The 10,322-nt window shown below is 46.1% G+C and overlaps 1 protein-coding gene across 1 annotated transcript; it reads left to right on the top strand.

The window, feature by feature from the left end:
- The first annotated feature begins 162 nt into the window (after positions 1–162).
- On the top strand, positions 163–10,208 carry ccne1 (cyclin E1). The gene is made up of 12 exons (XM_072671289.1): positions 163–209; positions 658–711; positions 924–1,017; positions 1,163–1,225; positions 2,074–2,237; positions 6,404–6,539; positions 6,799–6,945; positions 7,179–7,274; positions 8,089–8,223; positions 8,331–8,442; positions 8,698–8,855; positions 9,474–10,208. The coding sequence occupies exons 2-12, from the start codon at positions 695–697 to the stop codon at positions 9,588–9,590; spliced, it is 1,239 nt and encodes a 412-aa protein (XP_072527390.1). The 5' UTR covers positions 163–209; positions 658–694; the 3' UTR covers positions 9,591–10,208.
- Positions 10,209–10,322: the final 114 nt, after the last annotated feature.

The following is a 10,322-nucleotide window of genomic DNA, read 5'->3' as shown; positions in this document are numbered from 1 at the left end:
GTGGGGGGGGCGCGCGCGCAGCAGCTGCTCCCGGACGCACGCAGGCGCAGCGCAGAGGCATAAGGGTGCAGTTGGCGCGCGCTGAGGCTGCAGGCAGGCAGAAAGGCGCAGAGATTCAGAGAAGAGCAGGAAAACCTCGAACTGCAGCCTGGACTAGAGCCCTCTGAGCTGAGCAGGAGAGCTGGAGCTGGAGTGAGGGTCTGTCTGAGGTGAGGGTGAGCCCGTGCACACAATGCCCTCAGAGAGTAATCCCACAAACTGCTGAGTTTCCTGTCTGTTAATAGAGGTTATTGGCTGAAATGCGTGTTTTCAGCGCGTGCTTGTAGTCTGGGACAGTCTGGGACAGTCTGGGAGAGTTTGGGACAGTCTGGGAGAGTCTCTCTGTCCTGTTTCTTTCTTTCTGTCTCTTGCTCGGCCATTTTCTTCCCCTCTGGCTCGTGCATTCCCCTGTTTTAACAAAGCAAACCTGAATTTTCTTTATGTGTAAATGTTATAAATCACCTAAAGGCTCGACGGGGGAGTGTGTGTTTGTGGGTTTGGGGGCTTTGTGGGGAACTTTTGTGGCCTTTCTCGTTGGGAATGGGGGTTGGGAGGGAAGCAGGGCTCAGGACATGTTGGGAGAAAAGCAGCTAAATGAACTTGCTGTGTGTTTTGCAGACTCTCTGTACTCAGGAGAGACACGCGCGTGGATATAATGCCCAGTGAGAAAGTGTAAGTGTGGAGTTCTAACTTCATGGTCAAATGGTGGTCAGTGTAATGGTGGAGAAGCAGCAGATGGAAGTTTGCATGCTTAGCAATAGCCCCACACACACACACACACACACACACACACACACACACACACACACACACACACACAGTGTGCTTCTGCATTTGCTGCATGCTCAGCTAACTTACCCTAACTGGGTGAACTCCTTCCTCAGGCTAAACACAGAAGTGAAAGGCACTCCAGATCCAGATGAAGCTCCAAGGAACCTGGCTGCTCGCTCCAGGAAAAGAAAGGCAGATGTTGCTATTGTGAGTGGGTTTTGTGTGTGTGTGTGTGTGTGTGTGTGTGTGTGTGTGTGTGTGTGTGTGTGTGTGTGTGTGTGTGTGGTTCTGTGCTTCATAACTCATCCTGGCGGTCTCAGACTGTGTATTAACCCGTTTGTTCTGAATGCAGCATTTGCAGGATCCAGACGAGGAGGTTACAGAGATGACCAAAAAGAGGCCGTGTTCTTCACAGGTGAGGAGTGATGTGTAGGGTTCCTCAGGGGTTCCTCAGGGGTTCCTCAGTGAATGTAGTGTTTTATATTGAAGTCAGGAACTCGTTTTCTGTGTAGAACCGCGGCGGGTTCTGGCGTTATTAAAAGGCAAAGACCCCTCATGTAGGCTCCAATATCCAGTCCAGTCATTTCTAAATGGATCGCTGCGTTTAAATGGTTTCTGATCGATGGAGGGACTTGGTGGCTCATCAGTACCAAAAATAGAACTTTACTCCCATAAGAGTTCACGCTGTCTGTAGTAGCTGGGGTGTACTCTAGTGAAGGCAGTGGCTTATATAGAACCATAACCATTTAACCATAATTATTAGAATGGTTCTGTTGTATATTGGCATATAATTTGTATATTGGGTCGTTGGGTGTTCCTTGACTGTCATTTGATACCAGTCTAATATTTATTATTTATAACTGCTGTCCTTTAAAATGGGCTGTTTATCACAACAGTGGAGCATTTAAGGTGTGTGTGTATATATGTATATATATGTGTGTGTGTGTGTGTTCTGTGAAGCACTCTAAGAACCCTTCAAATCCGTCAAGTGCGTATTAATCGAGTGTGTGTTAAGGCCGTATCTCAGTGCAGTAAAGATGCTCTTCGTTGTGCAGAACTCTCAGAACCATTTCTGCATGCTTTAGAAATCCTCCTGAATTGAGTGGTTCTGTTTGTCCCGCTGCAGCTGGAGGCAGTGTTGAACAGAATGCGGGTCTGTGTGGTTCTGAAGTCTGGTTGCTACCAGTGAGAATGGGTTTGTGTTTATCTGTTAGGGAACTCCCTCCTTATTTCTCTCCCCCTGTTTCCTCTGGTCCTGCTCAGACCTGCTGGAGTCCCAGTTCGACTTGCACAAGCCCGAGTAGGCGGATCCCGACGCCAGATGAGGTTGAGGAACCGGTTGCCGTCAGCAGTGTGGGATTCACGCAGTACGCCGCCAGGAATATTTTTGTCACCCCCACACGGCCGTCTCCTCTGCCTTCCCTGTGGTGAGTCTCTCTTTATACTGCTTTTACTGAGTTTTCAGGTTTTCTGCAAACTTGCCATGACAACACAGCTACAGCCCATAATTTCTCCTATCCAAACCCACCAGTGCAGCTACACGAGTCTTCTGAGTTTTATATGGAATGATGATGATGATGATGATGATGATGATGATGAAGGTAAAATAGTGAAGAATAGAGAATCTGAACTAATGCAGTTCTCTTTAGGGACTACTTTCTGTAGCCGCACTACACCCTGCAGCATGTATCCCTCCACCATTTTAATGATCTGGTTCTAAAAGCAGGTTCTAGAGCCGAACTCTTCTCAGAACTCTGGTAGAACAGTGTCTCAGGCATCAGGCAGCGTCTTCATCACCATTAGGTGAAGAACTTTCTGTGAGGAGCTTTTAGTAGAGCTTCAGACGTCTGCTTCCCTTCACCTCCACTGTAGAACCACAGCTCTGACTGGGGGAGGTTATCTAGAACCTCCACTGTAGAACCACAGCTCTGACTGGGGGAGGCTATCTAGAACCTCCACTGTAGAACTCCAGCTTTGACTGGGGGAGGCTATCTAGAACCTCCACTGTAGAACTCCAGCTCTGACTGGGGGAACTTATCTAGAACCTCCACTGTAGAATAGCTCTGACTGGGGGAGCTTATCTAGAACCTCCACTGTAGAATAGCTCTGACTGGGGGAGCTTATCTAGAACCCAGCGTTTCACACCAACCCCCACACACACACACACAGAATGGTAATTGTTCTCTTTATCCTCTATATGCTGATTGAGAGAGGCTACAATATGTAAACAATCCCTCTGATCAGTCTGGGCTCAGTCTGGGCTCAGTCTGGGCTCAGTCTGGGCTCAGTCTGGGCCGTTGTTTTAACATGTTGGATTATGTTAGTTATGGTCGTTATTCTAATACAAGCTGGTACAGTACAACCCTGTGAAACCTCCACTGCAGTAATGGGTAAGGACATGGGACAGCAGTGGACGAGCATAGACGGGCCCAGTGGACGGACAGTATATAGAAATGTTCAGTGCTGCACCCCATTTAAGCACACAGTGTTGAGTGGTGCACACCTGTACGGGTGTCGTGGGCCGGGTTTAGTGTGGAAACGTGGCGATGTTTGGGCACACATACCTGCCTGACAGGCCGGCGTGTTGTAAAACATCCATGCAAACATTCCAGTGAATCATAGTTCAGTATTTCAGCACAAAATATGAGCAGACTCTGACTCGGCATGCAGCGCCGACACAGGGCTGGGCTCTGATCAGGGACTGGACCCTGAGGAAAATCCTGTCATGATTTCAGAAATGAACTCTTAGAATGGCAGTGTGAGACTGTATACCAGCCTGTAATTCACACTGATCTCACCCAATGGATCAGCGCAAAGGAATCGTCTTATCTATAAACAATGTGTGTACTGTAGCATAGCTACCATTCCTGCACTGTTTACCTTGAGCTACAGTCTCTCATTAAGGTGAATATTAATAACGCTCTAAATGTAGGTATTGTGAAATACACTGAGGAGGCGGAGCTACAGTCTCTCATTAGGGTGAATATTAATAACGCTCTAAATGTAGGTATTGTGATATACACTGAGGAGGAGGAGCTACAGTCTCTCATTAGGGTGAATATTAATAACGCTCTAAATGTAGGTATTGTGATATACACTGAGGAGGAGGAGCTACAGTCTCTCATTAGGGTGAATATTAATAACTCTAAATGTAGGTATTGTGAAATACACTGAGGAGGAGGAGCTACAGTCTCTCATTAGGGTGAATATTAATAACGCTCTAAATGTAGGTATTGTGATATACACTGAGGAGGCGGAGCTACAGTCTCTCATTAGGGTGAATATTAATAACGCTCTAAATGTAGGTATTGTGATATACACTGAGGAGGCGGAGCTACAGTCTCTCATTAGGGTGAATATTAATAACGCTCTAAATGTAGGTATTGTGATATACACTGAGGAGGCGGAGCTACAGTCTCTCATTAGGGTGAATATTAATAACGCTCTAAATGTAGGTATTGTGAAATACACTGAGGAGGCGGAGCTACAGTCTCTCATTAGGGTGAATATTAATAACGCTCTAAATGTAGGTATTGTGATATACACTGAGGAGGAGGAGCTACAGTCTCTCATTAGGGTGAATATTAATAACGCTCTAAATGTAGGTATTGTGATATACACTGAGGAGGAGGAGCTACAGTCTCTCATTAGGGTGAATATTAATAACTCTAAATGTAGGTATTGTGAAATACACTGAGGAGGAGGAGCTACAGTCTCTCATTAGGGTGAATATTAATAAGGCTCTAAATGTAGGTATTGTGATATACACTGAGGAGGCGGAGCTACAGTCTCTCATTAGGGTGAATATTAATAACGCTCTAAATGTAGGTATTGTGATATACACTGAGGAGGCGGAGCTACAGTCTCTCATTAGGGTGAATATTAATAACGCTCTAAATGTAGGTATTGTGATATACACTGAGGAGGCGGAGCTACAGTCTCTCATTAGGGTGAATATTAATAACTCTAAATGTAGGTATTGTGATATACACTGAGGAGGCGGAGCTACAGTCTCTCATTAGGGTGAATATTAATAACTCTAAATGTAGGTATTGTGATATACACTGAGGAGGCGGAGCTACAGTCTCTCATTAGGGTGAATATTAATAACTCTAAATGTAGGTATTGTGATATACACTGAGGAGGAGGAGCTACAGTCTCTCATTAAGGTGAATATTAATAACGCTCTAAATGTAGGTATTGTGATATACACTGAGGAGGCGGAGCTACAGTCCCTCATTAGGGTGAATATTAATAACGCTCTAAATGTAGGTATTGTGATATACACTGAGGAGGAGGAGCTACAGTCTCTCATTAGGGTGAATATTAATAACTCTAAATGTAGGTATTGTGATATACACTGAGGAGGCGGAGCTACAGTCTCTCATTAGGTTGAATATTAATAACTCTAAATGTAGGTATTGTGATATACACTGAGGAGGAGGAGCTACAGTCTCTCATTAGGGTGAATATTAATAACTCTAAATGTAGGTATTGTGATATACACTGAGGAGGAGGAGCTACAGTCTCTCATTAGGGTGAATATTAATAACTCTAAATGTAGGTATTGTGATATACACTGAGGAGGAGGAGCTACAGTCTCTCATTAGGGTAAATATATTAATAACTCTAAATTTAGGTATTGTGATATACACTGAGGAGGAGGAGCTACAGTCTCTCATTAGGGTGAATATTAATAACGCTCTAAATGTAGGTATTGTGATATACACTGAGGAGGCGGAGCTACAGTCTCTCATTAGGGTGAATATTAATAACGCTCTAAATGTAGGTATTGTGATATACACTGAGGAGGCGGAGCTACAGTCTCTCATTAGGGTGAATATTAATAACGCTCTAAATGTAGGTATTGTGATATACACTGAAGAGGCGGAGCTACAGTCTCTCATTAGAGTGAATATTAATAAAGCTCTAAATGTAGGTATTGTGATATACACTGAGGAGGAGGAGCTACTGTCTCTCATTAGGGGGGTGGAGTTCTGTAGCTGAGGAACTAGTGTGGAGTTAAACCGGGGTCTGTGATTGGAGGCCTGTACTGTACTCTGCGGCTCTGAACTGTTGGCCGTCTTCCTCAGAGGCGTCTGTGATTTCTCACTGCTGTTTATTCTAACAGTAGCGCTGCGTTCCTGTACAGCTGCTTTCAGAACAGCAAACTAGCATCGGGGAACCCGTTCTGCTCTGTTTCACATTACTGCATTCAGAACCTCTTCTAGTGTTCTGTTCTGTAAAGCTGGTTCAGGTGGGGTTAGCCCTAACTTCCACAGTGTAGAAATGTTTGTCAAATATCTACGGATTCTGAAATTGTGTAAACTTGTTAAATACTTTCAGTTTAATAAATGAATGTATTAAATATTATAGTGCCGTGAATTTCGTAATGTAACACTTTCTAATGCAAAAGCTTCTGTCTGGCTGTGGTTTGTGTTTCTGCTGTGTTTTACATTGACTCCTTTAGCCTGTATTTGTGGTTAGCATCACTCTTATTGACCCTCATCCATCACTGGTCCCTCAGTCCAGCCCTAATAAACACTTGCTGATCTGAGAGTAATCAGAGTTGCTGTGTCTCGTTTGTCCTCAGCTGGGCCAGTAAAGATGATGTGTGGAACAACCTGCTTCAGAAAGATAAGCGCTACTCTCACGACACACACGTCATGGAGAGGCACCCGAACCTTCAGCCCAAAATGAGGGCCATTCTGCTGGACTGGCTCATGGAGGTCAGTAAACATCAGCCTTGATGGCTTTGGGCCGTTAACAAGTGTTAATGATCTTTTCGTAAACGGTCTGTACGTGAGCCCGGCTCTGTGGGTCTGAAGGCGTGTCTGCGGGCCGTTCCTGTTGAAATGCAGATTGGAGTGATCGGGTAGTAGCTCTGTAGCGCAGCAGTTTTATCTCGACGGCTGTGTTGAGTAAATTCTTTTATCTGGGTGGAGAGACGCAGGTTTGTTTTTCTAAACCTCCCGTTTTCTCTCTTAGGTGTGCGAGGTCTACAAGTTACACAGGGAGACCTTTTATTTGGGCCAGGATTTCTTTGACCGCTTCATGGCCACACAGGAGAACGTCCTTAAAACCACGCTGCAGCTCATCGGCATATCCGCTCTGTTCATCGCTGCCAAAGTGGAGGTACAGTTCTTCAGGCTCCCTAAATGTCCTAAGGGCTCAGATTAGGTGTGCGCCCATGTCTCTAATGTGTGTGTTTGTACAGTAGTGAGCTCTGACCATGTTGCTGAATATCAGTAATCCATCAGGTCTGAACTGGTGGGACTACTCTTTTGGCGGAGCAGTTTGCCAGTGTTTAACACAGTGGGAATGGGTAGAGGTCTACAGGTCTAATTTCCCTCGTCCCTCCCTCACAGGAAATTTACCCTCCGAAGGTGCATCAGTTTGCGTACGTGACTGACGGTGCGTGCACAGAGGAGGAGATTCTTAGTATGGAGGTCATTATCATGAAGGTAACCACTTTCCACAGTTCACCTGTTTAAACCTCTCTCTGATACTGAAGCAGAAATTCTGCCAGAAATGAAAACGGATGTGAATGGGTCTGACTGAGATTAGGTTACTTGATGATCCGTGCTGTTTGTGTGATGTGATGCTCATAGGAGGGGTGCAAGTAGGGAAATCTGATTAACATGAACCAGCAGTGCAGTGAAATGCTGACTGCAATAAAAGCCTATTGTCTTTGGATTATTAGAGTAATGGCATATTGTCATATTACCAGTAATGTTGGTCTGTGTTGTGACTGGATGCATGGATGGCTACAGAGAACTGTACAGAGGTTTTGGGCTCTTAGCCACTTTATTAAGAATAAGAGATCTGATCAGAACAGATAAAGCAGCTGAACATGAATCCAGTAAAAAGGAGGAACAACAGCTTCTCATTCTGAAGAAAGAAAGTAGTGAGATCTTGTCTGTGAGCTAGTCTGAAGAACAGAGCTCGGTTACTCCAGGGTTCTCCTGGACGCCCCCCAGTCCAGCCAGCACAGCATGGAGGATGTGTTCACCTCCATCAGCAGCAGCAGCAGCTCATCTGATTCACCATCATTAAGCCCTGATTTACCACCAAACCAGGTGTTGATCTGAGGAGAACTCTAAATAATACTAGACTCCATGAGGAGAACTTTGGAGATGTTCTAATGATGAACACAGTGATGGAGAACCACCACCATCTTCTGCAGGAGTGCTATTGGTGTTTATTCTGATATCAGCAGCTCGCTCTTCTGTTCAGAATTATAGTGTGTGTATTTTAATATGAATGGTTTCTCCTCAGGAACTGAACTGGAGTCTGAGTCCTTTAACTCCAATGGCCTGGCTCAACATCTACATGCAGATGGCGTATCTGAAGGAGTTTGGTGAAGTTCTCCTGCCGCAGTATCCCCAGGCTACGTTCGTGCAGATCGCCGAGGTACGGTTACTGTGCACTCCCTCACTCACTGATGCTCTACCACCACGTTCCCCTGCTGTATCTGCAGTGCTAATGAATGTTCTCCACCCCGTCTCTCTGTGGTGTAGCTCCTGGATCTGTGTGTTTTGGATGTAAAAAGTCTGGAGTTTTCCAACAGTCTGCTGGCGGCCTCCGCCTTGTTCCACTTCTCCTCCCTGGAGCTCGTCGTTAAAGTCTCAGGTAGGGCAGTGAGGTCATTCTTTTGTTACAGGTGTAGTTATAGGCTAAAGATCAAAAAGGGGGTAAATGAAGCCTTGCATGTCTGGATTTATGAAAAATGCTTGAAGCTGGATCTGCAGGCGTGTCCGTTATGTAAATCAGCTCCTGGTCGTCTGTTACCGAGTCGGTCTGTAGATCCCTCTGAGGGTTCTCCTACTGTCCGAGCCCTCCACCAGTGCTGCATTTTCACCCTCTTTCTTTCCGCCGTCCTCTCAGGGCTGAAGTGGTGTGATGTGGAGCGGTGTGTGAGGTGGATGGTGCCGTTCGCCATGTCGATCCGGGAAGTGGGCAGTTCCGCTCTGAGGACGTTTAAAGGAATCCCGGAGGACGACGCTCACAACATCCAAACCCACACGTCCTACCTGGAGTGGCTGGTGAGTTTATACAGCTGCTCACCTGGATGAGCTGAGCTGAGAACATGGGCGTGTCTGAACCTGAGCGTGGGCCAGGTGTGGGTGTAGAGCTGTACCGCTGGGTTCACACACCTCTTAGATCCATTTCTATTCGCTTAATTTAACAGTTCGGAAGCAAACGTGCCGTTAAATCCCCTGTAGATTTTGTTCCTTATGTTTTATGTTTAGTCATTTTTCAAAAACTCATTAAATACCACAGGTTAATGCCCCCCCCAATAGTGAATTGGCTTTAGTTTCCTGAGCTAATATTCTGTCCACAAGCTCGTGTGGTCGTGATGATTAGGAGTGGACAATCCAGCCTCAGTGTTTCTCAGTGGGCGTGAACCGTCCAGTTAAACGACTCCCCTTTTGTAATGGTCAACAGTGGTGAGCGAGGAGCGTGGGCTTAAAGGTGAGGAAGTAACGATGGGTCACGGTGGTCCTCGTGTTGTGAAGCGCTGCAGTCTGGTGCTGATCCTCACTGTAGTGATCCTCTGTTTGGGTGGGGCTCTGTTCGGGCGGGGCTGCAGGCTTTCAGGTGTGCTTTCAGGTGGTTTTCCTCTCTGCGTCTCTTCTGAGGCTTCCTGTTTGTCTCCTCAGGGCCGGGCGTACACGTACGAGCCGGTGGATTTGGAACGCAGCCAGAGTTCTCCTGTTCCCTCCGGAGTTCTCACCCCACCACCCAGCAGCGAGAAACCCGAGGGTTCCGCCTCCTGACCACACTTCACTACGCTCTCCTCAGCTGTGGGATCGGTGACGCGGCCCAGGACGCGGGAATGAGCGGACTGAGGGGGCGACGGCGCCGCACTGCATTCAGATCAACATGAGCATCAATACTTCTACAAGCGTGCACAACTTCTCTTCTGACTCTTTCAACATCCGGACCTGAAGCCCTCTGAGGGATGTGATCTATTTTTGTGGGCTTTTTATTATATAACTTTCATTTTTTTGGGTCTCCCCGGAGGCACAAACGCAGACCCACCTGCCCAAACATCAGAGTGCCTGTTTGCCCTGATTGCTGCTAATGGAGGTGGAGTGGGAAATAGAAACCCCTAAATACAGTTGGATGAGTGGGTGTGTGATGGTGTGTGTGTGTGTGTGTGTGTGTGTGTGTGTGTGTGTGTGTGTGTGTGTGTGTGTGTGTGTGTGTGTGTGTGTGTGTGTGTGTGTGTGTGTGTGTGTGTGTGAAGATTTTAGACTCCAGCTGAAATCCAGGCAGAACTCGAAGCTGTTCTAGGACTGGAAACTGCTTAAGAAGCTAAAGACTTTTATTTTAAAGTGTCGACTCCTGAGTGTCTTTTACCAAAATGATTGTTTTTATGAGATGCTGCTACTTTTACCGATTTTAAACAAATAAAAGTCTAAACGCACAAACTGGTGGATAATGTTGATGTTGAAATCCTGGGCCGTTCAGATTTGATTCTGGTTCTGAAGAGTCAAATCCAGCTG

Source organism: Salminus brasiliensis, chromosome 25, assembly GCF_030463535.1.
Source record: "Salminus brasiliensis chromosome 25, fSalBra1.hap2, whole genome shotgun sequence".
Taxonomy (NCBI): domain Eukaryota; kingdom Metazoa; phylum Chordata; class Actinopteri; order Characiformes; family Bryconidae; genus Salminus; species Salminus brasiliensis.
The sequence above is the reverse complement of the archived record's forward strand: the minus strand, read 5'-3'. Positions and strand labels throughout refer to the sequence as shown.